At 47.0% G+C, this 23,451-nt stretch overlaps 1 protein-coding gene across 5 annotated transcripts in view; it reads left to right on the forward strand.

Annotated features, from left to right (window-relative positions):
* Positions 1 to 23,451, forward strand: part of ASXL2 (ASXL transcriptional regulator 2) — a 122,907-nt gene that overhangs the window by 9,254 nt on the left and 90,202 nt on the right. For 2 of the 5 annotated variants that reach the window (XM_054196118.1, XM_054196116.1), the window contains 2 exons: positions 3,975 to 4,211; positions 23,248 to 23,330. The exons of 1 other annotated variant lie outside the window; for it this stretch is intronic. In XM_054196118.1, the coding sequence (XP_054052093.1) occupies positions 3,975 to 4,211; positions 23,248 to 23,330 (320 nt within the window). Of the gene's footprint in view, positions 1 to 3,974; positions 4,212 to 21,966; positions 22,142 to 23,247; positions 23,331 to 23,451 lie in introns of those variants that run through there. 2 more of the 5 variants (XM_054196120.1, XM_054196119.1) reach the window with 2 other exon arrangements.

Consider the following 23,451-nt stretch of genomic DNA (forward strand, 5'->3'; position numbering starts at 1 on the left):
TTCCTGTGCCACCTGCTCTGGGTGACCCTGCTGTGGCTGGGGGTTGGACGGGATGATCTCCAGAGGGCCCTTCCAACCCTATGATTCGGATGTGTGGCGAAGGTTCCTGTTGTAATGGGCAGAACCCCGATACATCCATCAGCAGGGCTTGGTGACTTAGGCAGCTGTCTGCGGGTGGTCGAGTTTATTGTCCTTCCTCTGTTTTCAGAACAAAGGGAAGCAGTAAGTCCTGTGCTGCTCAGCGTGGCTTGGATTGCTGTTCTCCTGCAGAAGTATTTCCATGTTGTCCGCTGTAGCCATAGTGTAACATGTTTAAATGCTTCTATGGTGGCTGTGACTTTCTCGTATTCCCCTATGAGAGGAACCCACAGCTCCATTAAGACAGTTGTTTAGGAGCTGGGTATCTTTTAGATATTGAAATGTAATTTAATTTTGTAGTAGCTAAGTGTTTGCTCTTCTAAAGAAGTGCATGGTGTGATTATAAAAGTGCATGATAAACTTCCTGATTCTTCTCAAATTAGGGTGAATTTATTTGCCTGGTTAAAACCAAGTATATACCTATAGACTCTGCAGCTAGCTTATGTACATATGTGAGTTTGGGGTTCTTGGGACTTATTTTTTTTTTTTTTAACTTAGATATATATGAAAAAATCAGTAGCAACAGGATTAGGGTCTGTTTGCCAGCTCTCCAGGAGGTTCAGTGCGCTTTTCTCTTCAGGTAAATTCAACTGTAAGAACCTGAGAGCACAAGAGAATTCAGCCACACCACAGGCAACAGCTCTACCTGTGTGTAATGCTTTGGCGTGAGCATGAGCTCTGCCTCACATATGACAACATTTTGATTGTATGTGGTTCCGCAGTAGTTCCATAGAAGAACATCCAAAGGAACCCTTGCTTAAGTGCATTTCTGTTCATTCTAGGCCAAAATGATGTGACTACTGGTTGCTTCCAACCAGGAAGCCCTAAGGATGCCATTGCAACTTTGGGGCAGGAACTGAACTTTGAACTTCCCTCTTCAGAGCAGATTAAATCTTTATTTTTAAGACCACAAAATAACTGCAGTGCCACTGCCAATAATGATATGTTCTCTTAGAACTGTTTTCAGTGGCTTTATGGATATTAGATACTGCCTTTCCTTCTAAAACTGCACTGTGCTGGAGTCTGATGGCACTTACTTATGTTTTACGGGATTCTCAATTCAAAATTAATTTGATAAGATCGCTTCTTAAAAATGTCCTTGTTCTTTTTCTGGCAGGTGATGCAATTTGTGTTCTGCTGGGAAGAATTCTTTCTTCCCCACTTTCCACGGGGGGAAATTTGAATTTGCTCTTAACCCTCATACAAGAAGCAGCAATAAACATTCTCTCTTCTGGCTTGCAGCTTTGCTGCTTGGAAGCTTTGTCTGAGCACAGTCTACACTGTCCCGATACCTCATCTCCCGAGACCAACAAAACCCCATTTACTTCTCTTCCCCTGCGCTTCTGGCACGCGGTGCACAAATGGAGCATGTTGGGGGTTTGTGGCCGCTGAAAAGTGGCGTCAGGCTGGTGTTCCTGTCAGCGGGGGCTTGTGCAATCTCAAAAGATGTTAGGGGTAAAAGGTCAGTAATTCTCGCAGGGCACTGCCTGCACTGATCCTCTTTCCCTGCGGTGGATGCTTCAGCAGAATCATAGTGGAAAATGACAGTCGCCTCTTCATGAGAGAGAGTTTTAAACATGAAGCTTTTAGCAAGCCTTGCAGATCACGCCTCAGGCGGCTGGAGGCTGTGTGCCGTAGCTGGGAGCAGGAGTGGGGCTCGTGCGCTGGCGGTCTGGTGGCATATGGTGTCCCCACACGCCTCCGAGGGCTTTGCTCTGCTCTCACCTGGGATATTGGCTCTAGATCCTGTGGTTCTCGAGCTGCGCTTGGAACGAGCCCGCCTGGATTTGGGCATTGCCACAACTCTGCTGTATCGCTCCTTCCAGTAACTTCTGCAGAAATAACTCACGGAGCAAGGTGAAGGGTTGGAAATGGCTCATCGCTCTCGTCTTGAGAGCCCATGGGCTTTTGGGCAGGATTCCTCCGTGGTTGGCTCCAGCCGAGTAGTTAGTCCACGGTGCAAATACTTTGAAAGGCACTGCAGTCTGTATTAAGTTGATGGTATTTAACTTTCATCCGTCTTCAGCATTTCTTCCCTTTTACCAACCCCCCATGGGACTGAGTGAGAGCTGAGAGGGCTCCTGTATCAGCTCTTCTTTAAAAGTGTGTGCAGTATCAATGTAGTTCTGCTTTCTCATATACAGTCGTATTAAATGTACTTCTGGAAATATGGAATTTGAATTTTACATTGTCTTTCTGTAATGTGGACATAGCTTTTTCTAGTGGCAGAAGGTCAGCAAATAACTTCTTACGCACTTTGTCATGGAAGTTAAATGACACAATCTTTGCCTCTCCCAAGTGTGCCTGTCGGTCTGTCAGCCAGAACTAGTTCAGCTCTCCTTAACCCCCACTGCAGGTTAGATTCCTCCTCACTGCCATGAAAAAGCCAATGTTTGTTTCATGGTACTGTCATAACATCACTTAAATTATCTTTCAGCAGCCAGTGGGCAGGAAAACATGAAAAGCTTCTGGTGCAGGTTGTGTGAACAACTATCTGCCATTAGAATAGTAAGGTTTAAAGGTTTTAAACAAGATTAAAGCCTCGCTGAGCTAGATAAGCTCTGTTTTAAAGTATTAGCACACACCATCACTTGAAAAGTCTGCCCCTCTCTTGTTAAGACTTTAAAAGGCAGCTACGGGTCTTCATGGTATGTGCTCACCTCCTTGCAGCTGTTTCCACCTGAACTTGCAGATCTCGGTTCTTGTTGGAAGGTCAAACACCAGAGTTGTTCAGATAAATGGCAAAGAAAACTGTCCCCTCTCAGCAGTGTCATTGCAATAGTGGCTTTATCCTTCATCAGGAAGATTTTCATTCACATCTGAACTTGGATGATTTTTCTTCCACTAAATAAACATCTGTTTTGGAAAAGCAACTGAAATAAAAAAACACCTGCATCTCTGCATTTGACCTTCTTGCTTTGGGACGTATGGTGAATGAACAACCTGAGAACCACATGGCAAGGCACATGTAGAGCCCTGGTTGTTGTCAGTGGCTGTCTTAAATCTTGAAGTGCTGCCTGAAACGTGCTGAAGGTGCTGGTTTTCCTTGTGGTGAAAGTGTTTGCAGGGGGTTGGCAGTGTAAGGGGCTTACCTTACCTTACTTCTGCTGGAGGCTTCCAGCTCTTTGCTGTGCAAGTATAAATTCTGCAAAAAACCCATTATTTTTTCTGATAAAGCTTTTGACTTGCAGATGAGCACTTAAATTCCATAACAAACTGGGTTTTTTTTGCACAGTTCTCTACAAATAGTGTACTTTCCCTAACCAAGCAGCTAATGCACTTCAATTGCCTTTTATTGTGATGTTCCAGGCTGACGAGGCTTCCTGTCTGTCCTTGACCTAATGTCTCCTCTAGCGCTGTGTATAGCTAAATGTTTGCCAGTCTTGAAAGAATAAACGTTAAGGTTTCCTCTCTGCTCTAGGGGAAGGAATGTGGGAAAACAATATCCTCCAAAAGAGCCGCCCTGGTTCAAGTTATCTTCCATGGTTACTTGAATGTGGAAATCTGGTGGCTCCAGTTAGCTGTGACTTTCGGGGTCATCTCTCTGTCTTCTTGTTTTGTGGGTGTTTCAAAAGCTGGAGCTGCAGTGACTTTACCGTCTTCTGCTACATCTGTGTGGAAGCGAGCGATGGCCCCTCACCTTCTGCGTCTCCTCCTGCCTTCTGGCCCTACGGGCTTCCCACCCCTTGGCCTTTGCAGTGAAGTCTTGGGAAATACCGGTGCCTTGCATGAAATCTGCTCATCCCTCTGTGCTTTTCACCAAGAAGCCTCTTGCACATGCTGTCTTGAGTTTTCCTGCGTTTCTGACACTTTTTTTTTTTCCCATGTAACTGAAGGAATATCATGGAGCCTTGCAGTCCAAACAATGCCTTGGAGTTGTCTGGTTTGGTGCTGATGCTGCCCTAAAACACAAGTGGATCTGGAAAGGAATCATGGAGTCCTGGGTGGTCTGCTGGCTCTGCACCAAGTGGTGGTGGGGAGTTAAGAATGTGCAAGACTTGTCTTGTGCTGGCACGTGTGGAGAGCATCGGTGTTTGTGTGCCACTCCTACAGGAGCACAGAAAAGTGGAAAGGTGGGAGAGATGAGACTTGTTGGTATAAAACATGCCACTTCATAGAATCGTCAGGGTTGGAAGGGACCTTAAAGTCATCTAGTTCCAAGCCCCCTGCCATGGGCAGGGACACCTCCTACTAGATCAGGTTGCTCAGAGCCCCGTCCAGCCTGGCCTTAAAATCTTCCAGGGATGGGGCTTCCACCCCCTCTCTGGGCAACCTGTTCCCATGTCTCCCCACCCTCATGGTGAAGAACTTCTTCCTAACGTCCAGGCTGAATCGACCCATCTCTAGTTTTAATCTGTTCCCTCTAGTCCCACCATTACCCGACATCCTAAAAAGTCCCTCCCCAGCTTTCTTGGAGGCCCCCTTAAGATACTGGTAGGCCACTCGAAGGTCTCCTCGGCGCCTTCTTTTCTCCAGACTGAACAACCCCAACTCTCTCAGTCTGTCCTCATAGGAGAGGTGCTCCAGCCCTCTGATCGTCCTCGTGGCCCTTCTCTGGACACGTTCCAGCACGTCCGTATCTCTCTTGTAGTAGGGGCTCCAGAACTGGACGCAGTGCTCCAGGTGGGGTCTCACGAGAGTGGAGTGGAGGGGGAGAATCACCTCCCTCGCCCTGCTGGCCACGCTTCTCCTGATGCAGCCCAGGGTACGACTGGCTTTCTGGGCTGCTTTCATTTGGAAGCTCTGACTAGTGACTTCGAAAAACACTGTCTTCATGGCTTATCGGAACTGGGAGTTATCGAAGGGGGAAGCTGGGGAGGGACTTGATCAGGATGAGGGATTAATGGTTTTAAATGGAAAGAGGGGAGATTGAGATGAGATATTGGGAAGAAATCCTTTGGTGTGAGGGGGGTGAGCCCCTGGCCCAGGTTGCCCAGAGAAGCTGTGGCTGCCCCATCCCTGGAGGGGTTCAAGGCCAGGTTGGCCGGGACTTGGAGCAACCTGGGCTGGTGGGAGGTGTCCCTGCCCAGGGCAGGGGGTGGCACTGGGTGGCCTTTGAAGGTCCTTTCCCACCCAAACCATTCTGTGAAGAAGCCACCTCCTGTGCTGACAGATTCAGAAGTTTGTTGCTACCTGCTGTACAGCTACCTCTTTTTTTTTTTTTTTTTTTTTTAAGCTGTATTTAAACCTCCAGTCTCTCTCAAAGAGCGCTCACCGGTGCTGACGTGTAAGACTTGGTGAAAAGCATTTCTGCTGCTTGCCTTCTCTACCGGCAGCAAAATGGATGCAGTGAAATGCAGCAGCCTTGGTGGCAGTGTTTAAAGCAAAACAAACCCCCTAGTGTAGCTCAGCAGCCTTACCTCTTGCTGCTGGCTCTCCCAGGCAGAGGGGAAGGCTCACAGCAGCGGTTTGGGGTAAGACAGACGTGCCTGAGCATCGACTTCAGAGCAGCCATCCAGATTTTCTGCCAGACAGCCTGAATATCTCGCCAAGACTCAACAACCCTCTCTTATGGTAACAAGAGAGACTTCTGCATTTCAAGGTCTATCAAACTGCATTCAGATGAGATTGTGAGGAGCTGTCAGAGCTTCTGTTCTGAGAGATTTCCCTTCAGAAGGGAAGATTAGCTAGATGAATAACTTCAAGTGAAGGCCCATAGTGTTTGTTCTCAGGTCAGTAGGCAACAAATTGCCCATGGTGTCTCTGCTTCAGCTTTCTGAGTAACGCAGAAGCTGAAATAGGAAAGAGAGCCCGGCAAGGGTAAAAGAACATAAAAGGTGGTAACTGTTTTACTACAGGAAAAAAGGTTGATAATCCTCTCCTGGCTCTAATTATTGGAGGACAAACCTTAAAAGCTGAAGTAGTATTGATATTCTCCTGGTAATTTGATTTGATTTTTTTAAACACTCTTAATTATTAGAAGAAGGCAGAGTTCTTGAATGTTGCTATAAATAAGGCTTTTCTCATGGCTGGCAGTAACTATTACTCAACTGGCGCATGTTCTGGTGACTTCAGTTGGGCTGGTGCATTTAAACGACCTTAAGTATTGCTATGATGTTCATGGCTAAGGACACTTCTCAGTTGGAGACTTCATAAATACCTGTCCAGCCGGAACAATCTGTGATGTCTCTTGTCAGTGCTGCACTAAAAGGCTTGCTGTCTCACCTCTGGCAACCAGGAGTACAAATCAAGCTGATCTTTCCAGATTGTCCTGAACATGCGGTTGTTGACCCCATGCATCATAGCCCGGGCACCCGAGGTCTGATACACAGGGTAAAAATAGCTGCGGTGGCCTTGGCTCCCAGTGTGCTCCTTGCGCTTGAAAAACAGCCCGCAAATGCGTGCCTAAGGTGTTAAATACGATCCTGCATTCAGACCTTGTTGCATCAAAACCGACGGAGAAGTATGGTGCTCTAAGTATTAACAAATCCACAAACTGCACCCTGCAACTCGCTGGTTTTGTCTGTACCACGGGCTGCTGTGGATGCTTGGTTCTTATTTTCCTTCTTGGACTCTCCCTGCTTTAGCAGGAGGATGAAGCTGGGCAGGAGCCCGGGCTGGCACCCCCAGGAGATGCAGTTACCCGCTTCCTCCGGGTCCTGCGTGATATTTGCAAGTCAAAGGCTGGATTATGGACTGTTCCAGCTGCTGCCCGATGGGGAGGTGTGTGTCAGCTCTGGCCTCTCTTTCTACTGCCACAGGAGTGTGTCAAGCTGCTTGGAAAACTCAATCGTAAAACCCTTCTCTATGTGTGTGTCTCTTTTTTTTTTTTTTAAGGTAAAATTATTTTTAGCTCGGATTAGATCCCTGATCTTGTTTACCACTTTGCCAGCACACGTGGCTGTGCAGCCCGGAGGAAGGGGAGTGTGCCGGAGGTGCAGGACCATCTTTCAGCATCAGCATGGATGCTTCGGCTCGCAGAAGTTTTGGTGTTTTAATAGGACATTCAGTCACTAGAGACAAATGCAGTTTCTTGGCAGTACGTTAAGTAAAATAACTTGTCTAAGTTTAGTTGCTGGTCGCGTTGGTTTTAACATGCCCATGCTTTCATGTACAAATACTGAAAACTCCTCGCAGGCCTGCAGTGCTGCTGACTGGGGAGCTGGCTTCAGTTCAGCTCTTTGCCCCGGTGGCTGTCTGAGGACTGGTTATTCTTGAGACTTCCTTGTTGGGCTGCTGCGCGCAGGTTCTGGGACTCTGACCTCTTCCGTGTTTGCTTTCCAGTTGCGTTGCCATTTACCTTTTTCTTGGGAACCAGTGACCTGCACGACTGTGCTGTGGGTCCCATGCTCTCTTCTCACTAGCTAAATGTAGGCACGACTACAGGGCTTAAACTTATTAATTTAGTTTAAGTTTAATTAATTTAGTTTAACTTAATTTACTTATTGGGAGCTTAAGATCATTTATACTTGGAAAAAAAAAAAAGGCATAAATATGCACATACATATAGAATCATTCAGGTTGGGAAAGACCCTTGGGATCATCGAGCCCAACCATCAACCCCACTCTACAGAGTTCTCCCCTACACCAGATCCCCCAACACCACATCTAAATGACCCTTAAAGACATCCAGGGATGGTGACTCCACCACCTCCCTGGGCAGCCTATTCCAGTGTCTGACCACTCTTTCTGGGAAGAATTTGTTCCTAATGTCCAGCCTAAACCTACCCTGCTGCAGCTTGAACCCATTCCCTCTTGTTCTATCACTAATTACCTGGGAGAAGAGACCGGCACCAGCCTCTCTACAATGGCCTTTCAAGTAGTTGTAGAGAGTGATGAGGTCTCCCCTCAGCCTCCTCTTCCTCAAACTAAACAGTCCCAGCTCCTTCAATCGCTCCTCATCAGATTTATTCTCCAGGCCCTTCACCAGCTCGTTGAAATATGTGCACAGATGATAACTTTGCAATATTTTGCATCCAAATCCTGAACTCTTGCACTGTGTGTAGGAGCCAAAATGTTCAGCAAGTCTGGCATAATAGTTGTCTCTTGTTAATAATTGTGACCTTCTCATGTTGCTTGTATAGATCACTACCGTGTAACGTCTCAGCCTTCTCAAACCTTGAGACATAACAGAGAGGGAAGTTTTTTTGGAAAAGGCCACTCTGTTAGTCCTCACTGATAGACTTCTGCCCCTCTCCCATCCCATACGCGGGTTACTGCCGAAGGTGTATTGCGCATGAGCCCTTGCCTCAAAGGTGCCTTTCCACCTTGTTTGCTGTTACCTAAATTCAGGGATGTAAGCTCCAAATCCACATGCCTTGAATTGTTTTGTAGGGATGGTCACTTTTTGTTATGCCCACAAAAATCTATCCTAGACAGCAAACTTCTTCCAATCTTTGAGGCTGCTACAATCCTGTCAAGCTTCTTTCAAACTCTTCTTACTTCACTTAAAGCTGAGCTTATCGAGCACCTGGGTGGGAGGTGGTGGGAGCGTGGGGGTGGTCATGTTGTCTCTCCTTTGACAAGTTTTTCGCAAATCCAGAAATGATTTATTTGAAGCAGCACTTTTTCCTCTCAGCCATATCCTTCAAATGAAATGGTCACAACTACACAAAATACTCCAGTTTTGGTTGCTGTGTGTGCTGAATAGCGGTATACAACGTTAGACCTGTGTCCCTGTTGTGCCTCACCTCTCCGGTGGTGCATCTCAGCAGAAACAAGCAGTGAGCATCGGTGGAACTGCTGCGGCAGTGTACGTAGCCTGGTGTCCTCCCGTGTCCTCCTCCAAGTTCACGTTGAGCTCCCAGTTGTGCAGTTGCCCAACGGGGTCCTCGAGGGGAAGCGTGACCCTTGGGTCTCTCCTCTTCACCCTGCTGTTCAAACACATTTAAAAATGGTGTGACACACCACAGTCTCAAATGCCGCATAAAATGACAACGTGCACTGGCATTTAATAGCACTTGGTTTCTAATAATGTGGAATTGTCCATTCCTTCTTGACCTCATTTCTGGTTAAAACCTTGAATAGCATTTGGCTAATTGGATGAGTAGTAAAGATACTGCAATCTAGGTCAAGTCCTTCCGTCCCCCTCTTCACTCCTCTCGTCCCTGCCAGCGCGAGCCGGTGTTCTGCACGCTGCCTCTGCCCAGCCCTGCTCCGCACTGACGGACTGAAAAGGAATTTCACATACACGTTGGGTTTTTTTATAGCTGACCCACTTCTCGGTCAAAGGTTTGCATTGCATAAAGATTCTTTCTTGCTGAAGGAGTGTATAAGGAAATTTGCAGCTCTTGCTGGCTTCTGTAGCTGCAGCTGGAATTCTCCTCCTAGAAGGGCACGGCCAGGAGGTAGGAGGTCCATGTTAGAGGCGAGGCTGAGGCGTAACCTAATGAGCAGGTCCTGCTGCCTGGCCCTCCAGAGCACGCAGGGGATTGAGCCAAGAGCTCTTCAAGTTGCTGTGGATTCACGGCTTTCACGAAGTTCAAATTCTACTTCCAGGAAGAAGCCCAGTGTAAGTGATGATGACGTTTACAGCATTAGGTTGCCCAATTTTAATTCCCCCTTTCTATCAGGGAGTAATCAATAGCAAGAATTCCAAAGTGCGTTTTTACCAAAGCTTGCTGAAAACTTGAATGGATTAAGGTGCTCTTTTGTATCCAGTCTTGGAGAATCTCTCGCTTAAACCTCGGTGGACAGATGCTGTAAAAAAACCAACCAACCAACCGGAAAAAAAAAACAAACCACAACAAAAAAAAACCCCCAACAAACCCCAGCCACTTCAAACACAAGTTTCCGTGAGGCTTTTATCCTACATAATTTTGAATAGTGGCATGTTACACGGCCATAGTTACATGGGCAGAACTGATCGCTTAAAACTTTCTTAAATTGTGAAGTATGGCCAACTCCTACTGCTGGCAAAGGGGGAGCTAGAAAAGAAAACTTAACAGTACCACCCCGAAAGAGTCGTTCTGTGCTGGATGGATCTGGGGGAGGGGATGTCTTTTTTTAATTCCCTTAACAAGAGTTTCAGCTCCTGTATTCATGAATGATTCATGGCAGCCTTCTAAGGCGCTGCTTGCCTGCGCTGTCGCTGCATTTCGGTGAGGTGCATGCTAATTTGCTGCCCTGAGAACGCTCGGGAGCTCTTAACTAACCTTGAACCTTGGTACGTAGGAATGGAGGTGTTGATTAATTTGAGTTGATAAATGGAGTGGGTTCCCTGTCACGATCCTCATCCTTCTTTGCCCAGCAATCAGCACTAAACCTTTGGTTTTGTTCAGCGATTGCTGTGTTTCCTGAAGACCTGGCGTGGAGACTAACTGGAAGGAGCTGGTTCCTGACGTAATCTGCTGGAAAGGACGCAGCAGTGGAAGCGTTGAAGCTGCCTTCCCAGCTTGTAGTTTCTAACAGTATGGTTTTCTATTAGCTTTTTTCATTTTGGTACTTAAAGATGGAAAGACAGGGGTGCACTGGAGACATGTGGATAATTTGGTGGTGTGGCACGTTTGGGGTGGGGGAAGTGGTCATGCGCTGCTTCAACAAAACTTAATATGGATGCTGTTAGTCCTTCTGAAATGTAATGTTTCTATTTTGTAAGTAAAATACCAGACCATAATGAGAACTGTAGAAATTCTTTGTACAGAAGAGTGTTGAAAGCTGAGCTGAATTGAGAAAATCCTTTTCTTCCAACTTTCGAGAGCCACAAATAACTAGGCAGGGCAGCGAGGGTACGAAAAGGCAGGGGGAGGATTGCTGACAGACGAGACTGAAACGGCTGTGCCAGAATTGTTTGGTTTTTTTGCTCGGCTGTTCCTGCTAGTGTGAATGGTCACGTTCCCAGATGCTACAGTTTTATTCTCAGTAAAATTCTAGGGGCTTGCAATGTGAAATGTGGAACAGGTAATTAGGAATCATAGATTGCTTCTGCATCAGGTTCAGCCTAATTACGATCCGGTGGCTTTAGAGAGGCGTGAACGGGCAGTTGGCATCAGGAAAGCTTGACCTCTGGCGAGTTCCCCGTGCCTGGCAGCGAAGCTGTGGTGTGATGGCGCTTTGCTGGAGCACTGACTGGCGTGGAGTTGAGTGATACAGACACCTATTTTAGAAAGCTTCGCTGAACTGTTGGAAATACTAGTAATGAAGAGCATTGATACGGGAATAGGGCTACTCGACAGAGCTTTCTGCAAGTGACGCAGCACAATGAGATGGGCCTAAACGTTGGCTGACGTGTCGTAAGATGCAAGGCTTCCCACGTGGACATCCCGAAGGTCCCCTCTGCTTTTGTTGAGCTTTCCCTTATGCAGATAAGAGGTGAGATGAATATGGGTGGGGTGTACCCAGAAACAGCATTTTCTGCCCTTTGGTGCCCATCAGGTGCACTGGTAGGATGAAAAGCAAATAGTATTGCGTTGTCTGCATCTGCATTTGTGGAATGGAGTAAGCCATGAAGTGTCGCGTGTGCCTGGCAAAGGAGCAGGAGAAGCTCCTTGTGTCACGAAGGCACCAAACCTTCACTTGGGTGTTGGGCAAGCTTGTCAAACACAGGCTTGGTGCAGCAGGAACACCGTCTCTGATCGGCTCACGGCTACGTGCAGGACGCTCAAGACCTGCACTTCAGCTACAGAAGCAAGAACTGGGCTCAAAACAAGTAGAAGAGCTTCAGGGGTCCCCAGGGTGATGGCCACAGAGTGGAGGAGGGAGGAAGATGCAGCCCTTCCTGGATTCATGATCCGGCGCAGAGACCACTGCTGGTGCCAAGACTCTGAAATCTTTTCGGCTAAAGAAAAACCTGTTTGTTCCAGAGCTACTTAGGAGATGGAGATCCTGCCTCACCTCCTGTCTCAAGCAGACATGCTTGCCTGTGTGCTTTCACACACATTCATTTAAATTAGTTTTGCAGCTGTTACCATCTAAAAGTCCCCCTGCCTCTGCATAATCAATTCTTCATCTTTGAGTTACAAAGCTGTCACGCAGTAGCTTGTCCTCCCTAGAAATGTAACTGCAGAAGATGCTCGGGATAATATATTCTGTTGAACAGTGTGAGCTTTGATAAGCTGGTAACTTTATCACAGCCGAGTTGGTTTGTTTTTTTTTTTACTTCTGTCCTTCCCTGCCCGCTACTCCTGCTTCGGGAAGAGGAAGGCCATACTCCATGGATTTGCTTTTAGTCGCTCAGGCTTGCTTGCACTTTCCCTGGAAGCAGATATCTGTTTGGTGGTGGGCTTTCTTTTGATAGTCCTACTGGAGATAAATGTTTGACAAGCGCCAAGTTAACACCTTGCTCTTACTGACAAGTGTAGGCTAAACACAAAGGTGTAAGTTGAGGCTCTGTTGCTTACTTTCTAAGCTGTTTTCAGCTAATCATCAGCCAACCAATACAATCCCAGCCCTTTGTCTTGCTCTTGTGCTTTAAGATTATCTTCCTGTGGTTTCCCTCCTCTTCTGTCAAAGGATTGAAGAAAGGAATAGAACCCAAAATGGGGAGATTATCTGCTCTGTCTCGTATTGTATGAGAAGATAACAGTTTTAACTCTGTTAAACCGAAGATATAACTCTGTGTAACCAAAGATTTCTACTCACTTGGGGTGCCGTTCAGAGGAGATAAATGTCCCTCTTTTTGCGGGACATTTTGCCCAGGACACATGTCTCTTCACTGCGTTGATTTAAAAATAGCACTGGTGACACTGGTTGGTTTGATTCCGTGATGTGTGGGTCAGTGTTTGGTGGATTTCCAGAGCAAAACCTCGGCTGTACCTATGTCCAGTACCACAGATTTAATTGTGGGGAGGGTCATCCCCCTCGATCAGTCTGTGTCTCTCCTTTAGAGTGTGTTGTCCGGCGGCTCGGCTGTGCAGCACCAGGGAATTGCCGTGGCGCTGGGGAGTTCCCCGTGAGGACGGACTGCCGTTACCTGGGGCTCAGAGCGAGAACGGTTGTTGACTTCATTCTAAAAGATTTCTAAAAGCCAGGTGAAAGCTTTGATGTAGAGATGAGATTGTTTTGGTTTTGGGGGCAACAATGCTGGAAAACACATGCCAAACTACTCCCAAAGCAGCCAACCCCGGATAATCATGCTTAGAGGCTGGTTGGTTTCTTTTTCCCTTTTAAACCCCTCCTGTTTGCACTTAACACGGATACCTCAGCGTGCTGATTCTTGTAAACTTTTATGATGCGAGCTCTTTGATTCTGATGGTTCCTGTCCCCCATGCTGGGGCCACCAGTCTTAACGAAGGCATCACTGATGGTCGCCGTGGGTCCTCTCTGAGGTCCAGCACTGGGGTGGAAGCTGCTCCCAACTGGACTGGGCCACCCATGAGAAGATGCATGCTGGCACTGCACTTCCAACCCCATCCTCCTCCTCACCCTTGTCCTTCCTCCTCCTCTGTCCTGCTGGTTGGGACCTGGTTGTCCTCATCATTGACTTGACCAGCAAGTTCGGATTTGTAGTAGAAATATTTTCCTTGAAGATTAAGAGGGCACTTGCCTATAGGCAAATCCTCACTGTATAGGGAGGTGCTGGAAATGCTTTGGGAATCCTTGAGTCTGCATTTTATTCTGAAAGTGAGGAACGCTGGTAGGCAGCATGGCCGGAGCTGAGGGTTCCTCTGGATCGTGTTGCAGTAGCTCGACCTGGGACCTGGAAGCAGAATATGGACTTTGAGCTTGAGTTCAGCAAAATGATAATAAGACAAATGAGCCTTGAAGTAATTTCTATTGTCAAATTTGCTTTCCTTTTATAGTTATCTCTTGCCTTGAAACATCTTCCGCTCGGGTGTTTCCCTGTTTTTATCACACACTGCAGAACTACCCCTGTTTTAAAGGGACACTGTAGTGACGAGGACTTCATGCAGCGGTGAGAGCCCCGACTCCTGTTATTCCCTTGCGTATGTTTGGTCTCTGGTACACCTAAACCGCCCTGCGCTTCTCTCCCATTAGCTAAAGAATAAAGAAACGTGTCCCATACCTGCTTCCGTCTGGATGCAATTGGAGCTTACGTTTTTGTTCTGTAACAGCCTGGGTAAAATGTGGCTTTGCCTATTCTGCTGCAGATTTGAGGCGTGACACCTTCTTCCCCTCTTGCCAGTGCTTGTAAATGAGTGATATCTGGGAAACGTGGGAGAAGTGAGCTGCTTGGAAGAGCAGAGGTTTGTAACGTGTGTTGTTGGAGACTTTGTTGTGGCATGGGAGGCTGGTGCTCGTAGGGGACTCATTTGTCTGGGCCCACTTGATGTAGCTGCCTACCTCGCTTCGGGAACGTAATGCTTTCCATTTAATGGCAGCATAAAGGGTGTAAGGGTAAGAAAGCCGCCTTTCTTCCAAGATGTGAAATTAGGAAATATCTTTTCTTCTGATGATCCTGTTTTCTTGGAAACGTTTGCAGAAACCAGGACAGCTTCAGGGTGCAAAGCAACACATATTATAAGATATGTATATAGAACTACAAAATGGTTTTTGTTAACAATGAGCCAACTAGAATATTTCAACACCTAAGGTGGCATAATTGGAGCATCAGTGACACCACCTCAAGTATACGGCTTCCCCTATAGTGAACACTGACACGTTTCTGTAGTTATAGCTAGGTTCCAGTAATGAGGTTTTTTCAGTAACTGCGCTTGGCACTTGCTGCTTTGTTCTTTGGATTCATCTTGGCTGATGCTGAGCATAGTATGAACGTAGCTTATACATCCTGACTTGATTTCAAAATGCCGCTCAGATTCAGTTCTGTGCAGATAGTAGTAGTAGTTTTTATTTATTTACACACGGTAACTAAAAAAAGGACTTGGGTGAAGATCTGATACAGGATTAAAAGGGCAGGAGAGAGAGGAGAAGGTAATTAAAGTGTATCTGTTTTTTTAAGAGTCTCTTTAATCCTTGTACCTGGTTCTTCTGGATCAGCTTGTAAAGCAGCACGGGGTTATTACTGCGTCTGAAGGTGTGAACTGCTTTGCTTATCTAAGTAGGCTGAGAGTGAGTATTAAACAAGTTTCTTAAAGAACATGAGATGACAACTGATATCAGGTTAGTGCACATTAATCTTGGTCCTGTGTAGCCAAAGCTAGTCATTTTATTGGTTTCACCTCTGGTGCTGGTGGCCCAACACAAGAAACTTTGATCCTACAGTGCAGGATTAGCTAAAGTTAACGAAACCACAGGGAGCCGCAATGGCCATGGAGCAGCGCTGGGGTTAAGGCCACTGGGCTATCATTGGCCTCTGCGCCTCTTCCGTAAAGGCAGTTGTGGATAAAAGCATGCCAGTCGGGTTGTGATGGGTGGGAAGCAGCCCCGCAGTGGGTGGCTCCTGCAGATTTAGATGTTCGTGACCCCTGTTCGGGGTATTTGCGGATCTTGGCATGCTGCTTAAAGTTATTTGGTGGGGGGCTGCGTGCCTTTGGAACAGACGGGACTGGTGACTTGGAGCCCCCTGACCACTTTGAGGGCTGGGTTGTCCAACCTCTTCATTTCTGGTTTGTCCTTGAGTCTGGTCGGGGATCAGCCGCACAGGAGACGTGTGTGCTTTGAGGTTCTGGGAAGCATCTGACCACTGTAAACAAGTCTCTCGGTTCTCGTGCAAACTTTCTGCTGTTGGAAGAAGCCGTGGCCACTCAGCCAGAAAAGTTGTTTTTCCAGATGAGCTTGTCTAGACTGAGCTTAAGTGTCAGCCGTGTTTCCCAAATCTTGGACCATTCTCATGATTTTGTTTTATTTAAGCCGTACCTAATTGCTTCATATTCACAAGATAAAATGTTTTCAGTGATCCAAAAGCCTTTTGACAACGACCTGTTCCTGTTCATGGTTTTGCAATAGTGGCGGTGTTTTATCTTTCCTCGTATGATGTCTTCTTGAACTTGCAGATGATGAAAGGGTTTTCGATGCCTATTTTATGGGCTAGGAATAGTGAATGTGAGCACCCTTTTCTGCAGGTATGCCTCACGTGTCAAAGTTAGATAGCCATTCAGATCAAAACCCATACAACTTTGAATCGGTACTTCTCTTCCTGACCATAACTTGCTATATTTTGTTAGGCTTGCAACTTCATGAGCTAGTTTTTCCATTATTTTGAGATGAAGAAGGACAATGGTAAGCTTTTTGAATATTTTTCCCCTCCTGCGTGCTTCTGCGACCTTCTCTCTCTCCTTCCCATGTTTCCCGTTACCGTAAGTGAAAGTCTGAAATCCCTTCTTGCTGTGTAGCAGGTTGGGTTACATGGATCACTACTTCCATAGGTACTTTCTGAAGGCTGTTTCTATCATTTTAAGAGTGTCTGTATTATTTAATCAAATTAATCTATCACAATAATGTCTTAACAGTAGTCCATAACAGATGGCTAAGGAAAATTCTTAAAAAGGGCCAGTGTCGAATGATTCTTGGTTTGTTTTATTTTCCTCAAAATAGTCTCCCAGTTTTCTGTGAGTGAAGTTCCTAAACCGAAGGTGTTGACTTTGTGTTCATGGCTTCTGCAAGTTTCCCTTCCTCGCCGTGCATTGGTTCGCACTCACAGTAGCCTGTGGAAGGTTGTTCATGGCTTGGCTTGGGAAATACCTCCGGTGGATTTAACCTGGTCAGCTAGAAAGCGCGGGGAACATAAAATTATGTGGTGATACTTTAACCTCAGTCCTTCAGCGACTAAATCAGCTTCTTTTGGTCACTTGAGGAAGATCTATATCATAGAATCGCAGCATAATTGAGGTTGAAAGGGACCTCTGGAGACTGTCTAGTCCAACCCTTCTGCTGACAGTGGGCTTCCTAGGACATTGGCCAGTCCAAGGGTGGACACTACCGCTACCCTAGGCAGCCTTGTCCAGTGTTTGACCACTGTCAGAATAACAATTAAAAAAAAACAAAAACCAAACAACAACCCAACAGAAAAACCCCAAGCACGACCACACTTAACCTGTGCCCGTTACCTGCTGTCCTTCCAGTGCACACCACTGAAGAGTCTGGCTTGGTTTTTGTTACGGCCTCCTGTCAGGTGCTTATACACAATGATAAGATGCCCCTGGGCCTTGTCTTCTCCGGGGTAAACAATCCCAACTCTCAGCCCCCCTCATATAAAAGATGCTCCAGACCCTTAAAATGATCTTTGTGGCCATTTGCTGGACTTTCTCCAGTCCGTCTGTCTTGAATTGGGGAGCCCAGGGCTGGACACAGCACTTCAGATACTGTCTCACCAGTGCTGAGCGGAGGAGAAGGGTCACCTCTGTCAACCTGCTGTCAGCGTCCTGCAGCCCAGGGTGCCGGTGGCCCATTCTGCCTCAAGGGTACACTGCTGGCTCATGGTCAACGAGGGGTTGTTCCTCTCCGGTTGCAGGACTTGGCATTTCCCTGTGCACTTGAGAGGAGGTTCTGTCTGCCTGTTTCTCCAGCCTGTCAAGGTCCCTCTCAACAGGCGCAACCATCTTCTGCGTCAGCTGTTCCTCCTGGTTTTGTGTCGTTTGGGAACTTGTTGAGGGTGTGCTTTGTGCTGTCGTCTGGTCACTAATGGAAAACAATCTTAGACCCAGTACAACCCCGATGTTTTGAAGGTTTTGTTGCTACTTATTGCCAAATAGCAGATAATCATTTCTATAGAGACTATTTAAAAAATCCTTCCTCAGTAGAGATGGCCAGTCTTGTTTGGTTTTGCTAAGCAAAGTGACACCTTAGAAGTCTTAAGCTACATTGTTAGCAGTGTTAATTTCGTGCAGTTTGTCTTTAGTGGTGTATTGTGGGTGGGGAGAGGGGCAAAGTAAAGTTTCTCATCCATCTGTTGCCCGTCTGGGTCAAGAGTCAATGAAAGGTCTAGGTGTTGGGAGGTCAGTCTTCTCTCCCAGCAGACAGGCAGCCTTTTTGGCTACTTGTGTGTTCCAGAGTAGGTGTCTTTGATGTACTTTAGATCTTGAGGAACAGAATTTGCATTGTTTTGAAGTCAGCATTAATGGTTAACCTGGAGTTACAAACACTTTTCTTGTGCGTTTGAGAACAGGCCATCCCGTATCGATCTGTTTGTGCAGTACCCAGCCTTGGGCACTACATTAGTGGCTCTAGCAAAATGCCGCAGTTCTATACTTAGAAGCCACCTGAGAGTTATGTCCTCAGATGAATATTTTTCTACATCCAGACCAATGGAAAATAAATTGGAGTTTGCACTGTGATCTGGCAGGTAAAAACTGTCATCTTCCAAGGATGCTGATGGATAAGGATTTCTAAGGCATCTCTGAGAGGAATGTCAGATGAATTAAGTCAATAAAATCTGTGTTGGATACATGGTGCCGTTCTGTAGTTACCCCTGCAAAGCTACAGGCTTCCTCTGCAAGACCAACAACACGTGATTCCCAGTTGCCTTTTGATAATTCTGTTGGTGTGTTCTTTGCTCTTCCAGGCTTTCTGTTCAGAAACAGCACGTTCAAGCTGGGGAGGGAAAACAAGCAGCCCAAATGGCACCGTTAGCTTGCTTCAAGGGTGCTTGCAGTGGTGTCACCCCTTGAATCACTCATCTTTCATTCAGTGCTGCATTCGTTATAGCCTCTTGTTACTTGTGTATTATCGAAGATGGATAACTGTAGTCAAGAAGAAAAAATCATGTGAGTTTCCTTACTACTGGGGCACCTCTAATCAGTTTTATTTCTAATCCATCTTCTTACTCCTCTATCTTGTGTTCTTTGGTTGTATTCTCAAAGAAAGTTCACCTTGACACAAGGACCGTCAAGCTGAACTAGCAAAAAAAGTCTGGTACTCGTAGCAGACCACTTCACTTCGTTGGTTGGCACAACGCTGGTGGTGACACCACAGGGTGTCGGTGCCTGCACCAGCTGAATGCCCCACCACCCCTGTGTGAAAAGCCTTGTTCCAGATGCCATGCAGGAGGTCCAAGGCTGCAGGGAGTGCCTGGTGCTCCTCCTGGAGGCCAGGGTTGGAGATTATGGCAGCTTCACCAGTGGAGCATGGGCTCTGCTTCAGTTTCTGGGTGAACCACCTGTGGGAGGAGGTGAGCAGACAAGGGAGGACAAGTGGGAGATTAAGTGGTGATTTGCAGAGATGCTGCAGGGCAGCAGCCCAAGCCCCACACTGCTCAGGAGATGATAGAAAAGCTGCATTCCAGGGTCAGGGGCAGCGTTGAAGATGGGAGCGTTGGTTACTTTCAGCAGCAAAAAGACTTCCTCTGCCTGCAGATGTTTGGATGGAGAACAAATACAGAGTTCTGGCAGCAGAAGAGGAGCACTCTGTTCTGACAGACTGGCAAATCTGGGGCTGGTTGTGCCTGGAGCAAGCTCGCTGTCTTGGGAAGTTTGCCTGCCAAGAGGTTGGATCCAGGATGTTGTGGAGAGGTTGGTAGAGTTCTGGTTTGTGGACTACTACCCCTAATCCTACGTGTTTAAGGGCACCTGTAGGATCAAGGGATAATTTGGCCGGAAGAGACCTCAGGAGGCTGTAGTCCAGTCTTCTGCTCAAAGAAGGGTCAGCTTGAGGTCAGACCACGTTGCCTGGGGCTTTATCCAGTCAGGTCTTGATGAAAACCTCCAAGGGTGGAAATAGCACAACCTATTCCATTTCTTGACTGGCCTCATCATGAAGATGTTACTCCTTATACTCACTTGGCACCTCTCTTGTTTCAGCTTTTACCCAGTGTCTCTTATCCTTCCACCACACACCGTAGTGAAGAGTCTGGCTCCATTTTTATAGCCTTCTCATAGGTACGGGAAGGCTGTTATCATGTCTTACCCTCAGCCTTTTTTTTTCTTTCAGCTCTCTTCAGCGTCCAGGCAGAAGAAGTCCTCTATCCCATAGCTTTGACTTACAGGGGAAGTGATCTAGGCCCCTTGAGCATTTTGGGGGGCCTACTTCTAAAACTCCCCTGCCTTTATCCCTCTCCCCACAGTTTATCAGCATTGTCCCTATGTTAGAAAAGGAAAAAGATCTCCTGCAGGAGACCTTGAGCAGATCAAAGGTCGTCACCAGGCCTTTGGGAGCAAGCGTGAGAGATCTGGGGGCCCAGGTGGTCTCCTAGATCCTGCTGGTGAATGGGAGAGCCTTGGGCAGGAAGATGTTCACTGAGCAGCAGGTTCTGCCTGCACAGTGAGTGCTTATAGGCAGGTTGGTTGTTTTTATGATCAGGGGACTCTAAGGAATGAGAACTGATGGTGGGAGGTAGGATCCATCTGATGAAGAAGGGCAAGGACATCTTTGCCAATGTGGTTGCTGACAGCGTGGGGGTGCTTTAGACTGTTGTGGAGACTGAATCCAGGAGACAAAAGTAGGATGAAGGGAGGCACCTGGGGGGTCTCTGACAAGGAAGCTTCTTCCACTTCTCCAGAGAAACTCTTGTCACCTCCCCAGGACACCCATGGGCCAGTCTGAAAGGCTTGTTTGGAATGGGACATAGGGGATCGAGGTCTGCATGCAGTTTTGATATGAATAATTTAGTTCCTTCTTGATCAGCTCTTATTACATGCAGAGCCACAAAGTTGGTGAGATTAAACTCATGGAGGGATGGATGATGGGAGTGGTTTGTGTGGAAGGAGAGATGGAAAATGAAGGGTTTGCCTTCCGTGCTAAAAAGCAGCTTTAGGAATGCGCAGAGCTGTGCTGTAGAACTGGTGATGACTCAATTGCAAGCTTTTCAGTCAAGTCTAGAGGGGAGAGTGACAAAGAGGACACCATGGTGGGTGTTTGCTGCAGGCCAGCCCATCAGGAAGAGGACGTGGGTGAACCCTCTTTAGACAGCTGGAAAAAGCCTTGTGAATGGAGGGTTGGTTCTGGCTCTGCCCTGGAATCTGCTGGAAGCAGGTGCTTCCAGAAGGTGATGCAGGGCACAACCAGTCTTGGAGACCTCTGGAATTGCTTGAGGATAACTTGTTGAGCCAGATGCTGGACTAACTGGCTAGAGGAGATCTAGCAGAGTGAAGAGAGCTGATGGGGGAATATGAAGAGTGGTGCACTAGTGGCACCTTTGGTTTCAGTGACTGTGAAATGAGAGTTTAGGATCTTGTGGGAAATGAAGAAGAGAGTAGAAGGATAAAAATGCCTGGCCAGGAGAGCTGCTTGATCTTCAAGAGCAACTCTCTAAAAGCTCAGGAGTGGTCCATCACGATTTGCAGGAAGCCAGGCAGGTGTGGCAGGAGGCCAAGCTGATCATCTTGCTGAGCTCAACTTCTGGAAAACGTCCTGAGGAAAGAAGACGTGGGAACAGGTTACCTGGGAGAAATACTTAGAAGCATCCTGTGGGCATGCAGGGATATAATTAGAAAAGCTTTTCTTCTGTTCTGCTCTTAATGAGGAGATTCTCTGGTCGAACGCAGTATTAGCTTTGCATTGTGGTTCTGCCTAGTGAAAAATTAATGAAATGTGGTTGTTGCCACTCTAGGTATGAGTGAGATGGGACTTGCCAAGAGTGCGTCTGCGTAGTGAAAGTCAAGAGGAGAACGCAGTGCCCAAGAAAAAAAACGCACATATAAAATCGTGAGAAACGGCAAATGCCTTAAAGGTCCTTGTTAGTGGAATCATCGCACTACTTCATTTTCCTCCCGATTTGTTTTGCTAGCGCAGTGAAAAGGCTGACACCACAGTGGGAACTGAGATAGCCTTGGCCCTTCTTGCCCTCCGTGGGGTTCAGCACACTGTGCAGAACAAGCTTTCAGGATTTGTACCAAGTTAATGGTATAGAAGTATCCTGACTCTTTGGCAACGCGGAGTGAACGTGAGTTGGGAGCTGATATAAATCTGTAAACTGCCTGACTTAAAGCACTCTTCAGCCACCTTAATTTGGTATCCCTTTGCTGCGGCCATCCTTACTTACAGCTAGAAATGAGGTGGAATGAGTCACTGAGGCTGGTCCTAGAGTAAGGGTAAAAAAAAAAAAAAATAAATCCGACCTAAATCTGGTTTAAACTCCCTTTTATACACGTTACTCAGCTACTCCAGAAGTCCCTGAAGGCGGAACGCTGCTGTGCTGGTGTCAGTGCTGTGCCTCCGTGTGTCTCCCTGCAGTCCGCAGCCTTGGCAAAAGCCAGGTACCAGCTTCGGGAATGAAGTGGCCGTGGAAGTCAGGCTTTAACGTCACTTAAGAGAGACTTTCAGGTGCCGTCAGGTAGGGCTTGCAAAGCTAAAGCTGGTGCTAACGGTGGGTCTTTGTTCGGAGCAGGGGGATGCTGCAGTCCAACGGGGTCTTTCCAAAGTCCCTCCCAGAGAGAGCTGTGGGTCTGCGGCCGTCAGGGTAACCTGGGTCTTCCTGGAGGGAGTAAGGTGGGGCTTTAGGAGAAGCCATGTATTCCGCAGAGCTGCAGAACAGAGAAACTAAAACGGGTCATTTCCTTCTGCAAAGTCACTTGTAGGTTTCTATGCTTGACATACTGAGGGTTTGTTTTCTGGCTAAAGATGGAAGGCAGCGCTCAAGGGTTGATGTGCTGGGCATGGGTCACAGGCGGATGATTAGGGAGGAAATGAGGCATTTCCTGCCCAGCCCCCCAGCACGAATAGTGCTTAAAATATCCAAATGACGCGTAGTCACTGGCAGCTTCCTTCAGAAGCCTTCAGCAACTCTCTGGCTGCGGTTGTGGAGTAGACTTTTGCGTCTTAGCCCTCTTGGAAGGGAAGCGAGCGATGGTTGGCACTTGCTGCGCAGTGTGGGCTGGGGAAGGGCCCCGAGTGTTTTTGACAATTTAACACTTTTCATAGACCATAGTTATGAACTTTAAGCCTGAATTGCGTTCAAACAGATTTTTTTAAACAACCCTGGCAGTATTAAACACCAGACCTCCTTAAACTTCTTTAATACTTAGAACCAAACTGATCAGTAGTTGTTTCAACTCTGCAAACGTTAAGGATTTGGGTTTTGGAAGTTTTGTATCTGAGGTACCTCAGCAGTTCCTGCAGCGTTCCCAAGTGACGCTGATGGTTGTGAAGCCACCCTGTTGCTGTGGAGCATTTCATTCTCCCGAAGAAGTGATACCTAGGGGCAGTGCTTTTGAAATGAAGCTTGGGAATTGCGCTGAAGTCAGCCCTTCAGCCGGTCTCCCGGAGTCTCTTTGTATTCTTCAGGTGGAAGGGGTGGTGGTGAGATGAGAAGGCCAGTAGTTCCTCCTCGCCTGTATCCTTGGAGATGTCCAAACCATTTAATGTAGCTTTCTGTGCAGTTGAACATTAAAGTGAAAATGCAAATGAGTAACTTCCTCTCAATCTCCTTCTGCTTGCCAGGTCCTGGAGAAATACCCTAATACACCTATGAGCCATAAAGAGATCCTTCAGGTTATCCAGAAGGAAGGACTGAAAGAAATCAGGTGAGTTAAGTACCCGTACCAGTAAAACACATTCATACTTTGGTTCCAACTTAGTTTAGTTTACTGTTAACCCCTATCTCATGAGTATTTTGGGGACTGAAATGATAAATACCTGCAAACG

This window comes from Rissa tridactyla, chromosome 3 (assembly GCF_028500815.1).
Source record: "Rissa tridactyla isolate bRisTri1 chromosome 3, bRisTri1.patW.cur.20221130, whole genome shotgun sequence".
Taxonomy (NCBI): domain Eukaryota; kingdom Metazoa; phylum Chordata; class Aves; order Charadriiformes; family Laridae; genus Rissa; species Rissa tridactyla.